Genomic DNA, 23123 nt, shown 5'->3' on the forward strand with positions numbered 1-23123 from the left:
TTCAGTTTCATGAGGTCCCATTTATTGATTGTTGCTCTTAGAGCCTGTGCTGTTGGAGTTCTGTTCAGGAAGTTTTCCCCTGTACCAATGAGTTCTAGGGTATTCCCCACTTTTATTTCAAGCCGATTTAATGTGTCTGGTTTTATGTTGAGGTCTTTGATCCACTTGGACTTCAGTTTTGTGCAGGGTGATAAGTATGGATCTAATTTCATTTTTCTACATGTAGACATCCAGTTGGACCAGCACCATTTGTTGAAGATGCTATCTTTTTTCCATTGTATGGTTTTGGCATCTTTGTCAAATATCAGGTGTCCATAAGTGTGTGGGTTTATTTCTGGGTCCTCTGTTCGGTTCCATTGATCCACCATTCTGTTTCTATGCCAGTACCATGCAGTTTGCAATCTCATTGGCGGCAGTTGGAGCTACCACCACGGCATTAGCCATGAGTCATACTAGGCAGACTGCTCAGACCCTGAATAACCTTTTAGCCAATGTAGCTCATGCCTTAGATGTACAAAAAGGAATTAATGCTCAACTAAAAGGAGGTTTGATGGTGTTCAATCAGAGGATTGACCTCGTGTAGGAGCAAACTGATACCCTATGGCAAATCGCTCAACTGGCTGTCAATGAAAGTATGCTGGACTTTGAGTCACTAGCATACAACATGAGAATTTTCCCTGTGCTGCAAATCTGTCTAAACAATTGTCTAGCTATATTTTAGGTAATTGGACTGGAGAATTCGATACTACGATGGAGCAGCTGAGGGTGGCCATTGTCATGGTAAATTCTACCAGAGTGGACGCAGGACTAGCCACAGGATTATCATCATGGATTGCTGCAGCCATGAATCATCTGAAGGAATGGGCGGGCATGGGAGCGTTAGCAGGCCTTCTGGTGTTGGTCTCCTTGGTTTGCCTGTGGTATATATGCAAGATTAGAGTCTCACAACAGCGTAATGCAGCCATGACCATTCAGACCTTTACAGCCATTGAAGCAGGACAGTCTCCCCAAGCATGGTTGGCTACCATAAAAAGCCAAAATGTTACGCTCAGGATGCGAGGCTAAGCACTGCACTCAGGGTCAGCCGCTTTGGACCCAGAGAAGAGCATGTCTGATTGCATGCGGGTTGATGCCCCAGGTCCCGCCTCTGAGAAAAAGGTATTGGACGGGTCTGATGCTCTTTGGGTGGATGACACCTAAATGAACATCAGTACAAAGTCCCAATTTATTTCTAATATCAGAGATCAGACCTCTACTCTTGCCTGATGCGTCCGAAACACAAAGGGGGAACTGTAGAGAGCTGCGTAATGCAGCACCTGAAAGATGGAGCTGGTTTCCGCCTTCCACCTTCCCGATGGTGAGTGCTCTCTGTCACAAACAACTCCACATTTGGCTAAGGCTGAGGATCTGGCTTGCTTCCATGTATGTGGACCTACCTGCATTGCCCACGTGGCATGCTGAGGTTGGCTACCCAGAGGCTATTTAAAGTGGGCTGGCTTTACCCAGGGTCAGATGATTGTTCAAGGTTCCTGAATAAATTGCACTGAAAAAAAAAAAAAAAAAAAAGAAAAGAAATGTACAATGACTGTTCTAACAGCTTAAGCCAGTTTTAATTGGTATTTTCATATCCGCAATGAAAATTATCACTACAGGAAGGTGATATATTTAAAGGCAATAATACCAGAATGGATTGCCTCCAAAGCTATATTACAGATACCTGGACTACACAAACTTCTTGTAAGAGATCTAAATATTAGTTGTAAAGCAGAGCCCATTGTAAATTATATTCAAACACCTAATAGAAACACAATAAGAAACATGAATACAAACCAAAATAAAACATGGGCCATACCCTCAACACGTAACTATTTAGTGTAAAAAGTATGAATATGGTAAAAATGTTAAGATAAAAATAAAATTTACACTGGCTATAAATAATTTGTATGTGCTGTTAAACAGACACAAAGAAGAGTAAGGCAAAACCAGAGATTAAAAAAGGATGGAGTGAAATTCCTAAGTGGAGATTTTATTTTTTGCTTTTTCTATCCATGACATAGTACAAAGGTAAAAGGAAAAAAAAAAAAGCTAGTGAATCTCAATAATACATGTAAAGAAAGAACAATAATTCATTAAAATATATAGTATACAGTAGGTAATATGTTTTATAGCTTCCTATATTCTAAAGAGAGAAATTGGATCGTCCATAAAAGTTAATATAAATATGATGCAACATTGCGTGGTAGTATTTTGGTGCTCTGAGTTCTATAAAAAAGGAAAACTAACTCTGCTTGTTCTCTTTCAAGAAGCAGAAATCTTCTGTGTATGGCAACATGAGACACAGAGAGGGGCTGGAACTGGGCTATTCCAATAGGAGTCCCACAGAAAAGAAACAAGGTACTCTACACTGTGCACCCACTATGGGGAAAGCAAAGTGGTGTTTACAATCTCCAACTGTGAAGGAGCCTGATGAGTTCACAGGACAGACCGAGAACATGCTAACAGCATGAACATCCAACAAGTGAAATCTTGGCTCAATTCTAGCATGAAGCTACATTAACAGTAGGCATGTGAGTCAGGGACAACAGAGACTGGGGAGAAATCTGGATGGCCTTAATCAAAGACTTTTCCTTTAGCTAATAAATTTTTTTAATTAAAAAATAAATTTATACATGAACACTGTGCTTATATTTCTACCTCTTCCCCTTCCCATTGCTTTAAACCCATAACCTCTTATTATTGTCCATCTATCCTTCCATCAAACTTGCTAAGTCCAGTTAGTATTGCATATGTGTGTGTGTGTGTGTTTAGGGCTGACCACTTAGGACTGGATAAGGAGGCTCTTCCCTGGAAAAGACTTATTCTCTCTCCAAGTACCCACTGATTCCCTGTAGCTCTTCTAGAGGTGGGGCCTTGTGAGATCTCCCCATCCATGTTGGAATGTCAACTGATACTGTCATTCAAGTCTTGTTTAGGCAGCCCTATTGCTGAGATTTCATGTCGTGTCTAGAACATACTATCTAGAAGTGGACATCCTGGTTTTCTGGCCCTTAAAATGTGTTCACCCTCTCTTCCGCAACTTCCCCTGAACCTTAGGTGTGTAGGGGTTGCATTATAGGTTTACTAATTGGCACCTGGCACTCCACAGTCAGCTGTTCTCCGCATTATGACCAGCTGTAGCTTTCTGTAACAATCTCCATCTACTACAAAAAGATTGTTCTGATAAGAGAGCTATACTTATGTGCTGGACAAAAGATACTTAGAATATAGTTAGAAATTATACTTGTTTAGGAAAGCGGCAGTAGTAGGTTATCTTCTAGGGTCCATGTAGTCACAGGTAGTTAGCGTGGTTCACAGCGCTAGGCAGGATTTCTCTCCCAGTGAGTTGACCTCAAGTCCAATTTACACAGATGTTAGACACTCCCAAGACAAAAGTGCTACTCTTTTATAGCTAGGTAGGATTAACCTATCTTCTATCTTGGCAGCTTGCACAGGACCTTTGGATACTATTATCTCTAGATCCCAAGGATAGTCCTTTAAGTCCTGTGTCCAACTGTATGGTGTCTTCAGCAATAGGCCCCGCAGACTCTTGGGGACAACCAAGGGCAATAGCAACATCCTGTATTGTTTGGGAGTCTCTCGGTCTCCTTTGACCAACAACTTGAGAAGTTTCCATTCTTGAAACTGGGATTTGTGTTAGACAGTCTATGGCTTTGGGGGAGAGTATTATCACCTCAGGAGGCATATGGCATAACTCCATTTTAGTTATCATATATGTGTGTATATGTATACAACATACATATATAGAATTCTTAAGCAAACAAAATATCTTCATAAGGCCTTTTTATAATTTTTATTTATTTATTACAATTTATTCACTTTGTATCCCAGCTGTAGCCCATTCCATCTCCTCCTAGTCCCACCCACCTTCTCTTTTCTCCCCCTATGCCCCTCCCCTCATCAAGTGATAGGGGAGGTCCTCCCCCACTATTTGACCCTAGCCTATCAGGTCTCATCAGGACCGGCTGCATCATCTTCCTCTGTGGCCTGACAATGCTGCACCTTCCAGGGGAAGGTGATCAAAGAGCTTGGCATTGAGTTCATGTCAGAGATAGTCCCTGCTCCCCTTACTAGGTCATATGGCTTTTTCAAACATCATTCCTGTTATTTACCCTGCCCCCTCCCGCCTCTTCCTTCTGTATATGCCTCACGTCCAGTTAATGTCTCCCAACAGCTGATGAGTTTTAAATCAGATACCTCAAGAAACTTAAACTTTTCCTTACAGCTGTCATCTATTGCATTTCAGCTCTGCACAAAGACCAAAAATAACACCATATGCTTCTGTCATGTTATCATTTCTTTCCTGCCTCTATTCCCTGTTCATGACTTAAAACATTCAGCACACTTTTTAATACAAGATTGCTGTGATGCCCTCTCATATTTGTTAGTAGTTCAGAATGGACTATGTGCCTCATTAAAAGCAGGTCAGTAGGGTTTGCCAACAGGAGACTATTAGATTTGTGATATAGGGTTCCTAGGGGTGAAGCAAAGAATGATACATTTTGAAGACTAACATCTCAGGGTGACTTGACAATTCTTCAATTACTGAATAATACTGGGAAATGAGTATTAGCATACTTTCTAAGGTGGAAGACAATAAACTGCTATGTGTATGGTCATTAGTAAATTTTAGAAAATATTATTTAATATAAAATATTACTAGGGACTTTCTACTTTTGAGACAAAAGAAAGAAAGCAAATAAAGCATATTACGTTCAGGTCACTCTTATTCTAGAAAGAATTTTATTCATTCCACTTAAAAAATAATAGTATCCTCAGCCCCCACCCATAATGAGCACATTAATCATGTATTCACATACAGAAAACTTACATACATTCAATTGTTTACAAGATATCACCATATAATCCATTTACATTCAAGTGAAGTATATGAACTTATTTAACAGTATATATTTGTAACTTTTGTATTTCATCCCTTTTTAAACAACCAAGATAATATGCCTATTCTCTAGAAGTCAGTTCATAAGATGATTTAAGGTTTGAAGTCTCTTTTGAAGACTTACAATAGCTGTATTTATACTTTAAGGTTCTAGTAGTTGCTCTAAACATAAGCTTGAAGGTACAGCTTACTACTTTAAATCATGTCGCATCTAATCCTTGGGTTTTTACTTAGGCTGCACTGTTTAGTTTGTAAATAATATCAACTGTTTCACACAATTATCTGTGCATCAAGGGATAAAAGCACCAAGATAATAATTTCTTTCCCTTCTTTTCTAAAAGAAAAAAAAATAGATGAAATTACAACAGTCACCTCAATCTTTCTTCCAAATCTCATCATTTGTAAACAGTATTTACTTACTACAAATATTCAGTCTTTGAGTTTTCTTGGTGAAATCAACAAATACATTGGACATAAGAATGAAAACACAAGAAACACATCATAGATGACAGTTATTAACTGAAGAATTTAGTTTAACATTGACAACTCTCATTTTAGATCTGAGTCCAGAGGTCTCAAGAAAAACTCTCAAAATCAAGTATAAGATTTACAAATTTATCAGTTACAGTTCATAAAGAAACTCTAAAAATACCTATCTTTTAATACAGAAAACAAAAATTTTCTTGATGAACCAAGTACCCTTTATGGTAAAGAAATGTACAAAGAAAATATTTTCTACGAAATAATTTGTGAATTTATGTGTATAAAGTTATAGTTCTCCCACCTGTATTTGTAATATTTTAAATAATTCACAATAAAAAATTTAAAGCACAAATTGAAAAAAATAATTCATGTTTTATATAATACAGTTAATAAATATTGCAGCATATGATACTGTAACAATAACAAAAATTCCAATGTAATGGTCAATGAGATCTCTTTGGAAAGGTACTTTAAGAAGTCATCCACATGTGATCTTGCCTGCCCAATCTTACTAAGCACAACCCTGTAGAAACGCAAGTGTGTGCAGAGGCACCTGGTGAGAGTGCACTTTGGTGCCAGTCAGCCGGATTTCGGGGTCCTTTGTCTTAAAACAGGCACATGGTAATCATCACAGTGACAGCTACAGCAGTTGTCATGAATTCTGTTATACACATAAAATGGACAGACATTATTTTGAACATTTCTAAATCATGCCAAAGCTCCTTGTCTGAATAAAAACAGAGGGTGCTCTAGCTTTCGAGGAGTTTAAAGAAATATACAAATGTACAAAGTAAAGCATGGTAATACATGGATTACTGGCTCTGAGCAGCTTCAGTCATGGTTTCTTACACATCTTTCACTAAGCAACAGGTCCCTTTCTAAGAATTGGAACTTCTGGTTCTGGCGTGAATTCATCTTTTCTTCCCAGTGCTTTTCTTGTGTTCATGTCCCTCAGTTTTTCCAGGTAAGCTCTTCTTTCGAGTTGAGGCATGAGAAGCCACTGCCGGAGACAGAGAAGTGACTGCCAAAGAGAGAAACAGTGCCGTTAGGATTTACACATCATCAAGGTTAAAGGAACCTGGTGAGTGATGGGACTGTTTTGCTATAATTATAATAAAACAGTATAAGCATTCAATATAACATTTTAACTTTTTAAGAGTCAACACAAAAAGTAATGATAATGGACTGTGTTCACAAAACCAACATTTTAGTTCACTCTATATTCTTCAATGGCAAACATTCATTTTCATCATTGTAAGTATAATCCATTCAGACCTTTTCCCTTAGCTCCAGATATAGAAATCCAACTTCCCATTAAAACTGTCTCTACTTATATCTGACAGGAAATAGAAACTAAGCATGCTTAAAACTGAATGTCATTTACTCTAAAGGTACCATAGCCTCTTATGTCTTCCATCTCATTACTATGCAAATTTGGAAGGCTGGAAGGCCAGAAGCATTCTTTCTTGACTCCGAATGTACTGTCTATGTTTGTGGCAACATCAAAGCCAGGCCTAGTCAAAGAGCTACTCTACGTGCAGTTACCCTTTCACCATACAGGGACATCCTTGTTAGGCTGACCTATCTTCATCTGAGCTGCATACACTCGGCCACAGACAGAAAGGACAACCTTAACAACACAGATAAAGACAGCAGAAAGTGACAGAATTAGGCAGCTGCTAGAGGACAATCAAGTCTAAGGTGAGAGCAGCACAGGTGACCCTCCACCACTCCTTTCCAATAGCTTTGAGCTGAGACCTGCTCTCAATGTCCACCACAGAATGTGGCTAAATCTCCAACATAAAAGCCAGCCTTCCTAGTATGAAGAAACAGATGACAAGTATTGGGACAACTACAGCTGACCGAAAGGGTCAGCTATAATTCACACATGAACTGTGATTAATCTATTACATTCACAGAAAACCTCAGGCAGCACAAGCTACAAGGATAGAATTGGGTTTGTGAGCTGTCAAATGCTTCAAGGGACATAATTTTACAATCTGATGTCAGCAAATTATCTTTTTACTTTAAAAATAAGGCAATATTCTTTGGAGAAATATAGCTGAAATATCAGAATCCAAAGGTTCCACATAACATATCTTGTATAATGTCTAGGATATAATTTAAAAGTTATTTAATATATTAAGATTAATATATAGTATTATAAATATTTAATATAGCAGAAAACAGAAAAAGAGCTTTTGTATAAAGGAGAAAACTGACAGACTAATCAAGAAATGAATAATTAAAACAATTTTTAAAGTATAAATCATTATGTTCACAATGAATAAAATCTTGTCTCAAAAGAGACACTAAAAAGAATAAAATAGAATGCTTCAAATTAAAGAAGCTAAAATAACTGAAATAAACTTGTTGTATTTAACAGCCAAATGAAGCAAACAGAAAAGCAGTGAGGATTACCACATGAATACAAAGGAAAAAGAAAGAGGGAGGATGAAGAACAGAGGCAGCCACGATCAAACTGCTGAAAATCACAGACGCAGACAAAACACTGACACAGGCAGAGAAAACTGAAAGTTGTACACATGGGACATTTCAAATCAGCTAAAATTTATAGAAACAGCGGGAACCAGAAGAAAGTGAGATATCATTTGGACTATCAAGAAAAGAATGCTTTCTATCCAGAATTTGATAACAAAATCACTCTGTAAGAACGGACAAAGACATTCTTTTGTCATGATAAAATGACTATACTGTCAATAGACCCATAGTATAAGAAACAGTAAAAAAAAAAAAGAAAAAGAAACAGTAAAACATTTTAGGCTTAAGGCAAATGAAACCAGACAAAAATACAGAGTTCAATGAAAACATGACAAACATTAGAAAATAACAGTTGAGTACAAGTACAGGTCCTTATCCCGCTCCCCACTTCATTTCTTTAAAATAAACATACTTTTAAAGGGACCTAGCATAGCACTGCATTTTATTTGTTTGTACTGTACACGGGAGTAACATTCAGACATGATAACTATGTAGAAAGGATGAAGTAAAGGTAAAAGAAAAGGTAAAGGAAGCTAAAAGCTTCCGCCTTACTATTTTAGATGATATAAAAGTAGACCATGCGATGCTAAGAACATGTATTTAGAGCAATCAATAAAAGAATACTACAAAAATACAACAAAAAGCCGCACACACATTTAGGTGAAATTCGACAAATTATTGAATCAATTAAAAATAAAACAAAAAAGAATAAAGTAAGTATAAGGAAAAGAAATAAAGAAGGCCTATCAATACCTACGCTGAGGTTCAATGGAAACCAAGGAGAGGTCATTCAAGATAAAGCAAGCAGACTAATAAGCAGAAGACAGTCTTTTCAAAAGGCCAAGAATTGATGAATCTTTATTAAGTGCAAACGAAAAAGGCAGGATACAACTACTAGTGTCTCATACATTAAAATGGTTATGAAGAAAGAGCAAAGCTAACATCTTAGGACATTGAGTAAATTTCCTGACAAATGTGAGTCATCAAACCTGCCATAAAATGAGACATAAAATTAATTTTACCAAGGACTTAAGGTGGAAATTAAAACCTTATAAAACATATTCAGAAAATACAAAAGGAGAAATACTTTTCAGATCCTTTATGAAAATACCTTCATTCTAACACTAATCCTGAAAAGCACATTCTGAGCACAAAACTACAGACCACTGCCTTGGTATACGTGACACAGAAATCCATGTACTTGGGTGGCATCCACGTCATTCCTGTGGCTATTTTGGTTTGTGTACCCCATACTATGAACAAGTAGCATTTTAAAAGCCAATTATAACACATCAATACCATTTTAACTTTGCTACCCATGCATCTATAGGATCATTAATATGTCAAGAACAGCAATGTGTCCTGCAATCCCAAGAGCATTCAAAGCTTTGGTCTGTGATTACTAGCTATCAGGGACCCAAGTCATACCTCTTCTGCTATTTCCTTTATTGCCATGGACATAAAAACAGTACTAATTTCTTAGAAAAAGGAATTGTACAAATGCCAGTTTTGTACTGTATTTGAAATGCATCAAAATTTAGCCTCTGAAAGACTCTTCTCATGAGGGAGGGTATCAAAGCAGATACTGAGACTCTTAGCCAAACTCTGGGCAGAGTGCAGGGAATCTTATGAAAGAAGGGGGAAATAGAAAGACTGGAGACCAACAGAGCCAAAAACTCTGAGCCCAGGAGGCCTGCAGAGACCGATGCTCCAACCAAGGCCCATGCATGGAAATGACTTAGACCCCTGCTCAGATGTAGCCCATGTGCAGCTCAGTCTTGAAGTGGGTTCCCTAGTGAGGGGAGCAGGGGCTGTCTCTGACATGAACTCAGTAGCAGGCTCTCTGATCACCTCCCCCTAGAGGGTACAGCCTTGCCAGGCCACAGAGGAAGATGATGCAGCCAGTGCTGATAGGCTACGGTCAGATGGAAGGGGAAGAGGACCTCCCCTACCAGTGGACTAGAGGAGGGGCTTGGGGGGAGATGAGGGAGGGTGAGACTGGGAGGAAACCAGGGAGGGGGCCACAGCTGGGATACAAATTGAATAAATTATAATAACTAATAAATAAATAAAAATTTTAAAACAAAAAAAATACATCAAAATTAGACAACTATGCAGTTTTGAACACTATAGCTTTTAGCCTTACTTGATGGTATAAGGTTCAAATCTACTTAAAATACTGACTGATTCATAAGGCAAAAGTGCCAAGGGGATTTATCTGGTAGGAATGGAGGTTAGCTATGGCAAAAGAGTAATAAATAAAACTACCATTCAGAAAATGCTTACAATGTAGCCACATACTTTACACATGTATATTCACCTCTATAGAAGACTCTTTAACCAGATTTTCTTACTGTCAACTGAGGATTAATGTCAGTCAAGTCACATAACTAACAAGTTACAGAGACGAGATCTTAAATCTGAAAGCATTAACAAATTGACAAGAATCTCTGCCATGAGTTTTTATAGTGAAAGCACAGTTATGAGGTTTTTTCTTAGGCAAACAAGATGGAGAATGAGAACAAAATGCAAAATGAACAGGGTGAGAGGCCCTGTCTGGGATAAGCATAAGGAGAAACATCATTCAACCACAAAGCAGAGCTGCAGACAGGGGACAATATGAAGATGTAGTGGCTCTTTGGTAGCCTTGGGTGAAGGATCAATACACAGTTATGTGGACAAGAAGATAAAAACTAAAGTGCTGACAAAAGAGCTGAACTTGGGAGTCACATCATCAGATGACAAGTAGAATATAAAAACTCTGGGTAACAGAATTTTTTTTTGTTTAAACATAAAATAATACCTAAGCCCAAAGGAGCAAAAGACAGAAGGTTTGAAAAAATAAAAATAAGAAGAATAGGAAATATATTTTATTAATACATATAGTGGAAAACATGAAGGCTAGAGAAAAAAAGGAGATTACACAGAAAGATGTGTCTATGTGAGTCATGACAACAGACTTAGTTAGCACACTATGGGAAGCAGGAGTTAGGACTTCCCATGACTGAAGAGGAGATGCCCTATTATCTCTGCTGTTTATATGGCATCGCAGACTCAGACACACCTCTTACCTGCTTTGTTGCTTGCTTTGGTGCTCTTTAAGGTAGCTGGTGGTGTTGGGAGAATCTTCGTAGGTGTGTATGTATTTAAGGAGACTTTTCTTCTCATTCCTGGACTGGAACGCGAGGCCACAGAGGCTGAAAAGAAATAACTTCCTATAAAGTCTATCTTAGCACTACAAAACCTCTTTTTTACTCTCATTTTTACAATACTGGGAGTTGAACCCAGGGCTGAACTCACGCATGCTACAGACATGCTATTACACTAACCCTACCACCTGTCTTCATTCTACTTTTTATTCTGAGACAACCTAAGATGCTCAGGCTAGCCTTACATTCACTGTGTTGTTGTTCAATGCTAGCCTTAGCATTGAACTTGTAACTTGTAATCCTGCCTCAGTCTCTTGAGAGGGTGAGCTTACTGGCCTGTGCCACAAGGCCCAGCTACAAAAAATTCTAATGATATAATTTAATAACTGAAAATATGCCCAATAATTAGTACAAATAGTAGTATGTCATAGAAAAGACAAGGTTCACAAAGTAAATCCAGCTAGGTCATCTTTATAATAGAAAGGCAATTCTCTCAGTCTTACTCAAATAAATATACTGAAACTATATTATTTCAACAGTATATAGAAAAGAAAGCTTGTCCCCCAAACCCACTGAGAAACATATTAGTTGTATCCTGCTCTAAGATGTATTTAACAGGATGAAGTCATGGCATAGTTTTATTGCCTATAACAAAACAGTAATTTTAAAAAGAAAAATCCTAATAGCAAGTATAGACTTAAGGGATAAGCATCTTTATCTACTGACATACCATAGTTAAAAAAATAGCTGGGCATGGTGATACATGACTTTAACCCTAGCACTCAGAGGCAGAGGCAGGTAGACTGCTTTGAGTTCAAGGCCAGCCTGATCTACAAAGCAAATCCAGGTCGGCCAAGGCTACACAGAGAAACTCTCTCAACAAAACCAAAACCAACCAACCAACCCACCAAACAAACCAAAAAACTTAACTATATCATAAGCAGCTAAGAGAGTTATCTTCATGAAGGAGAATTTATAGCTGTTCTCCTTTTCCACAGACCAGCTTTCTATTCAACATGGAGGCACTGAATGGTACAGAAAGAGCAAGTAAACAGTTAATTACTAGTGATGAAATTTTACGCGAAGATGGGCCAATATGCAGAAAGTAAGTGGAGTTCACCTATATGAGTGAGCTCACTGCTAATATGTTATTGTTAGTCACCTTTAGCTATGACCTTTGAAATTTGTCCTTGAGGAAGCCTTTGAACACTACCAGATTAGCAATGTTACTCTTGCTATAAACACTACAGAATCAATACAGTTCTGTGCTTACTAGGAATTAAATATACATAATGTAAATTCACAGTATTCATACTAAGTATAAATTGTGCAACTGACTTATAAGATAAGAGATTCAGTTACTTCATAACTGGCACCACATTTTGTTTAGTAGTCTAAGAATTGGTGGTGGGGATAACAAAACGTAACTAGGGTTTTTCCTTTAACAGAAAACCTTTGTAGACTACCACATTAAATGTTTCAAAGCAGATCCACTGGATGAAAAAGTCACAGAAGATAAATATTCAGCTTCTTTCTTACTCATCAATTTCCAATGGTCCTTGGGAATCTAGGTTAAGGCCCAATGATCTAGACTGTTGCAAATGTCTAGTCAATCTTATGGATTACATTATGTAATGTACTTTTTCCATCTAGTTCTCCTTCATAGCTAGTAACATGAAATTTTTAAGAGAGCTAAAAGTCTTAACAGGATAGGGATCTAAAATCACCTTATTAATATGTCACAATAATACACTCTAATGAACTGCATTCACTAACTATAAAAAAAGGAAGTAAGCTGGGTGTGGTGGTACATGGCTGCCTTTAATTCCAGCACTCAAGAGAGGAAGAAGCAGGCAGGTTGCTATGAGTTCAAGGCCAGCCAGGTCTATAAAGTGAGTCTAGGACAGCCAAGGCTACACAGAGAAACCCTGTCTTAAAAAAAAAAAATCATAAAATAAGAGTTCTGGAGGATAAACCTTAAGATTATCTTTTCCTAATTACTACATTAAAATTTCCTTCAGAACAAACCTTTAAGTCATGAACTGCAAACTTTCTAAAATTAAGTAGTATCAAGAACTACCTGAAGCCCTTTTCGCTTACAAGGCTCATTTCTTTTATTCTAACTGAAGAGTTTAAGGCCTCAGCCCAGGTGATCAATGAAACATGAAGTCTAAGGCAAAAGCAGAACACTCTAATGGAATCTATTTGGATTCTCTATTCTGAGGGAACAACACTGTCTATTTACTATGTTATGGATAACATAAATAAGATTATCTTCATTCTTTTGACTTTGCCTTATTTATAACTTATTTTATTTAGAGTACGATGGATGCTTAAAATTAGACAATTCGTATGTAACAATCTGAAACTGAAGCCTACTTCACAGAGGCATCCCCAAAAGGAAATAGTTTAGAAACATCTTCATTACCAAACACTGCTGATTGACAGCTGGCCTCTGCTACCAGAAGCAGAAGGAATGGCAAAGGGTCTGGGAGAAATGAATGTTTGGTTATGAGTTTCTGCATCTGCTTTGATACACTGCCAGATAGTCTTTCAGAGGCCCTCTATGGTAGGCTCTTGTCCTGTTTCTTGTTTTCTCCTACTTCCAATGTCCATCCCATATGTCTTTCTAAGTGAGGATTGATCATCTTACCCTGCGACCTCCTTCCTGTTTAGTTTCTTTAGGTATACAGATTTTAGTATAACCTATATCCTCCTCAAATGTAGCTCATGGCAGCTTAGCATCTAAGTGGGTTTCCCTAGTAAGGGGAACAGGGACTGCCTCTGACATGAATTCAGTGGTAGACTCTTTGACCTCCCCCACCCCCTAAAGGAAGAGCAGCCTTGTTAGGCCACAGAGGACACTGCAGCCAGTCCTGATGAGACCTGATAAACTAGGGTCAGATAGAAGAGGAGGTGGACTTCCCCTATCAGTGGACTTAGAGAGGGGCAGGAGGAGATGAGGAAGGGAGGTTGGGATTGGGAGGGAATGAAGGAGGGGGCTACAGTTGAGATACAAAGCAAATAAACTGAAATTAATATAAAAAATAAAAATTAAAAAAAAAAGGAAATGAAGGAACACCATCAGGTCAGATTAAACTGTCACCAGTATTCCTCAAGTTATATCATGTGATAGCCCAGGAAAGGCAAGAAACACCAAGATAAAAATATGGCATTAATTAACTCTAAGAACTCCAATATATATCATTTTATTCTCAGACAAAATATACTTATGGCATCTTAGAGAAGAGAATGGAATGCAGAGAAAGTCTGTAGTTTTCTAAGATGTAACTCAAATATCTTCTCAAACTAATGCTTTCCAAACTGGAAATTCCAACACACATAGGAATATTATGGAGATAAAAATGACAAGTGTCACCTGATGTTTAATGTATTACAAAAAAAAAAGTTGTTTTGTTTTGTTTTCCTAATAATAAAAAATGCTTCAGGAAATCTGGATTCTTTATAAAACTCTATCCTTTTACACACTAATGTAACTCTAAGTTCAAGGGAGGATACGGTCAATTCCAAAACTTACTTAGTATGAACTCTCTTTCTTAATGCACATGGATACCTTCTTCAGAATATAATTTAGAAAATATAGTTTAAAAGCCTGTTGTTCTAATTTGGCACCTTTTAGAAAAGATCTTTCTAAAGTTGGATGTAGTGGCACACGCTTGTAATCTCAGATATTGGGACATTGAGGAAGGAGGACTATGTGAGCTTGAGGAGAACCAGAGTTACACAGAGAAACCCTGTCTCAAATATAAAACAAAACAACAATAACAACCAAGTGCCTGTAATTAGCAAAAATGTTGAGGGATGGACATATGTAAGTTTATGTAAACCATTCTGTAAATTATAAAATATGAGCCAAGCTTTCCAACAAGTATAGCTTTTAAAGAAAAAGATACTAACACCATATAATACTGTTTACTTTTACTGTTAGAAAAAAGATCTCAGGCTAGAATCAAGAAAAACGGTATATCACACATCACATGGAGGAATTACAAATATTATTCCCTTACTTCTGTCACTCTTAAAATTCTATTCACAATTACATTGAGTTTGCATTTTTAAAATTTGGGTTATATTTGGATATCTATTGTTCAATAATGCAATAATAATGAAGGTAAATTTCATACACATTTCAGGGACCTTGCGCAGAACTTCAGCTGATGGAGAAGCAATGGAAGCAAGAAAATCATCCACTTGCTTTAAAAACAGGGCATTGTGAAGCGTTTCCAGAGGACAGATGGATGGTACCATGGAATACAGCTCAAAGCCTAAAAGAAATAAAGAATGCAAGAGTAAGATTGGCTATTTAAAAACTCAAGCATTACAAAGGAAGGTGACTTACTTAAGGAATGGAAAGTTCAGGCTTTTACATGCAAACACACAAAATCTTTGAAGTCATGACACCAGATGCTATGCAACATGGAACCAAAACAAGATATGAGCATGATCACTTTAAATGTAATTCGACAGTAAAGCATGCACACAATCCTTCACTGTTGGTAGAACCTCAGAATAATGAAGAAAACCTGGGGTAGAGTAAAGATACATTTTCAGCTTTGAATCTTTTAATGTTAGATCTGTTTAGCAGATGAACAAGCTGATGCCATATTTCCTTGATACCAGGATATTACAGTATCTTGACAATGATGAAGGTAAATTCGACACAAATTTCAGGAGTTAATTATGTAATTAATTGTGGAACAAAGACACTAATTTTTCTTTAAGGCCAATTAACACCCTAACATGGTCCTTAAGTAACAATTCATCAGTCAGGCTGGACTTAAAATTCCAAAATACTCCTTTACTGAAGACCAATAATTCCATTTATGGAAATCTCTGCTGAGCAAAGTTAGATCCAGTAAAAAGCAAAACAAAGTGCAAGTATATCCATGTTTAAGAATTGCACAGGCTACAAAATTCCATGATGAACCATGCAGTGATCTGTTAATATAATCAGTGGCACAAAAGCACATATATATACAAATTACTTTTAACAAAAACATTAGTTTTCATTTTTAAGAATAAAATTACCCATTTAAGCTTCATTTAACTGAATGGCTTTAAAATTTGCTTTTATATGCTCTTAAAATAATAGATGTTTCCCAAAATTCAAACTAAGTCTTCTTTGAAGAAATACCTTCATTGCTCATATTTACATAAAACAGAGTATTAATAGTTAAATAAAAATCATCTAAACTCAGATTGCAAAAATGGACTCTTTTCAACATACATATGCTCATTATGGGATTACATGCTATCAGATATATACAAAATTTGAAAGGAACTCAAGAATTGCTGGAATTCTCAGTTGGAACAGGGGAACGTTTTAAAAGAGAATTAATTGAATGTTGTTATGAAAATAACCAAAGGATTAATAAAATTAATGATTAATTTCCAGGTGCAAACCAAAGCATGACAGACCGTTTCACATAATGTTAAACAAAACAAAACAGAAGCAACAGTAAAATATCACAGCAGCAGCTACGGCAGCTCACTCAGTTCACACTGAGGAATGAAGCTCTACAACTCTTTTCCTTGTTAAACACAAGTGGTTCATGCAAATTAGCAAAAATCCCTCCTTTGCAATACTCTAAACAATATGCCTTTCTCCTTTCTCAGGGTGCTCAGCAGTCTTTTTGTGACAGTTCCTTTCATTTGCTGGCTGAATTTCAAAACAGCAAATGAGGTCTGATCAAATTGCTCTAGACTCTACACTCTTGCTATTTGTCTTAAATCAGGTCTTGATGCACAATGAAAGGGTTAGTGCAGCAATTTCAAAAGTCACCCTACTGACATGTTTGGAAGCTATGAAAACATACCACAGGAGCCTAGAAATTCCACAGAGGAAACGGAGCAGCACCTAGAGAGGTATAGGTATTCTGCACAGAGGCCCAGAGAATAAGGTAAAGCACTGTCAGGAGATAGTTGTTCCACCACGCCCCTTAGCTAAAGACGCTGGGAAGTCCGTGATGTGGGTAAAAGAGGACATAACATAAAAGTCATGGGAAATAAAAAAGTGAAAGGGTCAAATGACAATTCATGGGACAGATAACACAGAAGAGCAGTAAAGAAAAAGAAGTATCGAAAACCCAAAAAGAATATTTCTAGAATTGAAAGGAATATATTTCTATACATCAAGCTGTATAATGTGTAGAAAAGCCACATTTAAAAGAAAAAGCCAAAACCAAAGAAGTATAAAATTACTCTTATTTTCTATTAAATTGAAGTAATTACTACTATGCAACTACTACTTTTATCTTAGTTAAACATAGAACTTCCTCGGAAAACCCACAGTACTTGTAAAAACATAAGCACTTGTAAAGCTGACACCCCCTCCTGTAGGGGTTTCCTTAGGACCCCTGCTTTTCTTCTAACTAAGCACGTGTTACCTTTAGAAGTCATAGCTGAATCAAATTAGAATGAGTTGAATTCTTAAGCTTCATAAAAGTTAGTTTTTGAAAGACTTATTTGCTGTTAAAAATTAAAAAAAAAAAAAACCCAGGAATAAAAGTATCTTTATTACAAGTGAAAGCAAAAGCCTATATGGGATTTGAAAACCATCAGTAAGCCAGGCAAGGTGGCTTACATCTAATCACTTGGGAAGGCTAAAGCTGGATGGACATTCAAGTTTGAAGCCAACCTGGTCTACATAGTAAATTTGAGGCTAGCATGCCTGACTATAATATCAGACCCTGTCTCAAGCAAAGCAAAACATTTCCCTAACACAAAAGATCAGTAAATACTCCCTCTAGCTCAATAAAATCAAGCTTTAGCAAAAAGCTGTAATGCCGCAACAACTCAGTTTATAACAACAGTCATGGACACGCTTCTATCCAGCCTCAGTATAAGGGAACCTGAGTGAAACAGAATCGGTTTCCGGATTTTAACTTCAGTTCTCTTCCTACCAGGAATTTTCCAAATTTTACGAAAATGCAAAGGCACCAGAAGGCAATGACTGCTGGCTAACAGAAAACCATACAGCCCAAGCACAAGCTGATCCTGGAAAGTCTCTGAAGTGGCCGGCTCACACACATCTGTGTCAGACAGAACTGGTCATCCGCTGTACGTGGGCCCCGCAGCAGCTGGCTCCCAAGACCTTTAGAGACATGTCTCAATGGGTTCTGTGGCGTGGGATGTTTTGCATTTTTGTTGTATCTCAATAAAACAATGTGATCAGAAAAATAATTAGGAAAAAAATTAAGTGTTAAGAATTAAGAACAAATTAAGAAATAGTAATTGTAGTTTAAAAAATTGCATAAACTGATCACGTAAGGAATCAGAATTTTCAGGTGTTTAGAATTAAAACTCATCATTACTGTGGTCATTAGACAATTTGATAAGTAATGTTCAATCATTGTGGAAATTACAGCAGAAAAGGGAGAAGACAGTATCAGTGGTTTGATAAATAAGTTGGAATTGTATGCCAACTAAAATGAAAGATTGATAAATAAATGATACTGTGTATCCCACATTTTGAAATAGAAGAAAAAAATTAAAAAGGGATGAAGCGGGGAGTATCTTTTAAAATAAAAAGCAAACGTACCATTGGTTGGGTGTCGAGCAAATGAGATAGAAAACCTTTTAACAGCAGAACCGCGTGTGGTGTCTGAGAAAGAGAAAAACAGGTACCTGAAGTTCACAGCTGCCAAAAGAAGAACACTTAAAACAGAGGGGAAAACAAATATGTGAGGAAGTCAGAGTTAGGTGACATGCAGGGGGGACAATGAAAGAAAGCCAAAGACCGGTTAAAAGCAGTAAACTGGCTTGATGGTACAGGCAAAATGTTTAATGAAATATACGAAAGAAAGAAAAGCAAGATGACCTGGCAATTCCAGTAAATCCATGTTTTATTAACTACAGTAAATTGGTACAGATAAGAGCAAACGTTTTCAACAACGCTGATCCTGAAAGAGTTGAAAACGAACAAATTTTCAGGAGTCTGAAAGACATTCTGAACATCAAAATATTAAAACTAAAGTCCTATTATCAGGAATCTTAAAATGTTTCCATTCTATTTTATTTTTATAAAATGACTACCAATGTATTTTCTCTCAATAAAAAACATTCCATTCACTGTTGTGTTAGTTTGTCCATATTAATAAATGAGTGTTAACAGTAGACAAAAGCTCAATTGCTAAGAGAAATTTATTTTTTATAATCTAGATTCTCATTCAGCTAAAATCATAATGGAGTTCAAATTCTCTATTTTAACAAACCACTTAGTATACATGCACTCTAAATCTAACTGCTGTTGACTGGAAGAACCTGGACCCCAGATATGCTTCCTAGAGAGCACTACTGGGCATTTGGGAGGACGCTGGGGCTCCCCTGTCGTCTGTGGGCCCAGACGTCTCAGACCCACTTTTGAGAGACACTGCTCATGAGTGTATGCATGGGTGTAGGTATGAATCTGTGTGTGCGTGTGCGCACATACCATCTATGCAGCCAGAAGAGGTCAGCTTTTTACGATGAGTACGAGCATAATCCTGTAGGTTAGGTGCACTTGAAGAACCCCCGAGCACTGAGGTGCTAAACAGGCCCGCACAGTGAGACCCTGATGGGAGTTAAAGAAGATACATACAGCAACGGGTGTTCTTCCATTCACATTGGGAATCATGCAGCATGCAATCAACATGGCTCTTACCAATGCACAGGCAGCCTTTGGCAGTGCCTTGAACAGATTCACAATATGCTTGTAATATTCTAGTGATACCTAGTTGAATTCAGTGCTTATAGTAGTCACCACTATTCATCACAAATACAACTGGAATAATTTAGTACTGGATAAAATGCCTTATTTGAAAAATAATATGCCAGCATAATAATCAAACATGTACATGCTGAAAGTACTAAAAATACCATCATAGAAATTAACTTAGAAACAAAACATAGTTTTATAGCAAAGCTGTAAAAGGAGTTCATATGTATCATATATATCATGTATTATGTAATATATATGATATATATACCTTTTAGCAAAACTTAAGTCATATTAGTTATTTTTAAATATACACCTGAGAAATGAATAATCTTTCCTGATTCCCCTAAATTAAGAATTATCAGACTTTCTTATGAAAATGCTATTTAATAATTAAATAGACAAAAACCATTCCTTTTCAGTCACTTAACAAGAGACTTCACAAAGGAAACTTTTAATGAAGGCTTTTGAGAAAATATGTCATCAATAAAACACAGCCAGTATATATCAATGCTTATAGCAAAAGTCTTCACACTTAAAAATGTTCACCACTGAGAAAAGTATAAATAATTCCTGACAAATATATAACATGATCATTCAATGAAAGGGAGTCATGTATGTACACATAAAGATACCAAAGAGAGATAAAGAGCTCTCAAGGCAGGCTGGAGGTAATTAAAGAAAGGGCCATAGGTACCAACACAGTTCAGACACTGCGGATTATAGCACATCATGACATCTAATTACACTTTGTGTCAAGCCTATTTAGATAATCATTTACAGAAAATAATCTCCTATTGAGTCACAGCTGATTGTCAATGAGCGTAAGGTCAGTGGGTTGAGAGGGGCATTCGACAATGCTGTTCTGAATATTCCTGAGGAAGCAGTTGTTTACAGTACAATCAAGAGCAAAACTGCACTGAGGGTCACTTTGTTTCAGAAAGAGCTGATCCTCAGGAAATCTAGCTCACCCAGAGAGGGTACTTAAAATCTTTTTGCTTTATTTGCTCATTTTTCTTTTTCTTTTTCATTTGTATCTGAAGCCATCAACCTTTGCTATTCTTACTGATAATCATCAGCTGATTTTTTTTGCACTCTTCTTTGGAATGAATGATTAATTCATTTTACGTGAATATTATTGTACAAAGTAAGGAGTTTCACGTCAGCAAGCCACATAGAACTGGATCCCATGACAGTGCTCTGGGTAAATCTACACAAGAAAGTAAGACTGCTGCAAGGTGCTGCCGCCACTATGTCAAGCTTTTGCCACTATTTAAATCTGCTATAGCATGGAATTAGCTTTCACATCTCTAGCTGGGTATGGTGGTGTGTCTTTAATCCTAGCTACAGAGGCAGGTAGACTTCTCCACGTTTGAGGCAAAGCCTAGTCTAAATAGCAAGTTTCAGAACAGCCAGGAACACAGAGAGAGATCCAGTCTCGATTAAAACAAAAGAGTAAAAAAAATCTTTAATACAATGGCATCTTTTTATTTTTATTGACTAACAGATATTTCACAGTACCAAATATGGAACAAAGAACCACACATATGCTAAGCATGAGCTTTGCCACTGACTCTCAGCCTAGCCTTCTTATGACTACAAATCTTGGAAGTAAAGTTTTCTTAATAAATTTAAGTAGAATTGGAAAGTTTTGTGTCTATAATCCCAATATTAGGAAGGCTGAAAGTGGAGGGTTTCCATAAGTTCAAGGACAATACCGTAGACACCTTATTACAACAACAGCATCCCTCCTTCAAAACAATGGCTGGAAGGAAAACAAACCGACAAACAAAAAGCCAACACTGGCAACTGGTCACCATGCAGTAGTCATTCATAGAGTTAAACAACAAAACTAAATACAACTTCTTGAAGTATGAAAATTGTATCTTGTATTTTGAGACTTAGAATCCAACAGTTCTGAACTAGTGTACACCAAATATAAACTAAAGCATAGCATTTGGTCATGATTTTACCACTGTAAAGTTTTCTATGTGTGCCTATAAAAGAGGATATACAATACAATTCTTTTTCCACCAACATACCTACAGTTGGGTTCTGCTTCTGTTCCACAAGTGTCCTTGGTGTTCGAAGATAGTTGGCATTTTCAGATACAACCTGCACAGAGAAAACAAAGAATGAAATATACCAGTAAAATAGATTCAAATATCCATATTTTATATGCAGCCTGTTCCAGACAGACAAAGGTTAATAAGCTGTATGATAAATATTAGTAGAAATTCTTAAAACACGAAAGATCATGCAAGATCCCCTTGTGAAGGGAGTCCAATTCATATGAGGTCCTTGCAATGAAGTGGTGCGAAGCAGGCATACATAATGAGACACAACAGATGAAAAGAAACAGTTCAGATTGATGTATTTTCACTTTCTCTTAAGAGAAGCCCATTGCCTACTTTTAAACAGCTCCTGTATTTAGAGGAAAAACAACCACAAACGAAAGAAATGACAGACAGACACTGTTGAAGTCACCATACAATTTCTGATCCATGCATGGGCATTATCAGAGTAACCTTTAAATAATCAGCCTTAATGGATACCATAATCCCTTTTTCCTATAATCAAGTGCATTACATTTCCAAGAGGAAATATCGGAAATTATCAGAAAAATCATGTGATGGCAGACCTTCCATTATAAAACCAGAGTGTTTTAGTTTTAAATGTCATCAAAGAAAGTCCTTCTGAAGTTACTTTAGTAAAAACCATTTTTACAAATTCATACATGCCTGCTGTTTTGTTTGGAAAACATATTGCACTCTTCTCTTAAGTTATATACTTCCATATAAGGGAATCATAGAGAGACCAATTAAAATTAGATACTGCTAATTAAGACCAGGCCACATACAATTTTTGATATTTTCAAAAATTTCACATTCATAGCAAATTCTAAGTGGAATGAAGCTTTTCAAATAATGAGAGGGTATCACATATTCTTACCAACAAAGTATGTTAATTATGTTGTTTTTGAAGCTTATAGGACAACTGAAGTCAAAGAAAGGTTTCTTTCTTTTCTAATTTATTTTTATTAGCAATGCTAAAATCCAGGAGCATTAGGATTTAAAAAAAAAATCTCCTGTATATTTAAAAGCTTTCCAAGTAAAAATGCCAAACGCATGTAATGTAACGTACGTGCTGTATTTCTATGAAATATTGACCAATATCAGAAGTTATTTTGAGGTGCACTCAAATTTAAGACAGAAGGATTTCCTCTGATGTAAACAACAAGGGATTAGATGTCCTCAAAAATAGCTGTTTGTTGCTCTGAATGCAGGAATGAAAAATGTTTAATGAAGTAAAGTTT

At 36.8% G+C, this 23123-nt stretch overlaps 1 protein-coding gene across 15 annotated transcripts in view; it reads right to left on the reverse strand.

Moving 5' to 3' along the window:
- Window positions 1–4781: 4781 nt before the first annotated feature.
- Ppip5k2 (diphosphoinositol pentakisphosphate kinase 2) overlaps window positions 4782–23123 on the reverse strand; it is a 67891-nt gene continuing 49549 nt past the window's right edge. For 7 of the 15 annotated variants that reach the window (XM_060368279.1, XM_060368280.1, XM_060368281.1 and 4 more), the window contains 6 exons: window positions 21850–21922; window positions 19544–19663; window positions 18653–18715; window positions 15237–15377; window positions 11014–11139; window positions 4782–6461 (listed from right to left, as the gene is read on the reverse strand). In XM_060368279.1, the coding sequence (XP_060224262.1) occupies window positions 6352–6461; window positions 11014–11139; window positions 15237–15377; window positions 18653–18715; window positions 19544–19663; window positions 21850–21922 (633 nt within the window). In that variant the 3' untranslated portion in view covers window positions 4782–6351. Of the gene's footprint in view, window positions 6462–11013; window positions 11140–12021; window positions 12117–15236; window positions 15378–18652; window positions 18716–18931; window positions 19014–19543; window positions 19664–21849; window positions 21923–23123 lie in introns of those variants that run through there. The other 8 variants (XM_060368285.1, XM_060368284.1, XM_060368288.1 and 5 more) reach the window with 4 other exon arrangements.

This window comes from Meriones unguiculatus, chromosome 15 (genome assembly GCF_030254825.1).
Source record: "Meriones unguiculatus strain TT.TT164.6M chromosome 15, Bangor_MerUng_6.1, whole genome shotgun sequence".
Classification (NCBI taxonomy): Eukaryota; Metazoa; Chordata; class Mammalia; order Rodentia; family Muridae; genus Meriones; species Meriones unguiculatus.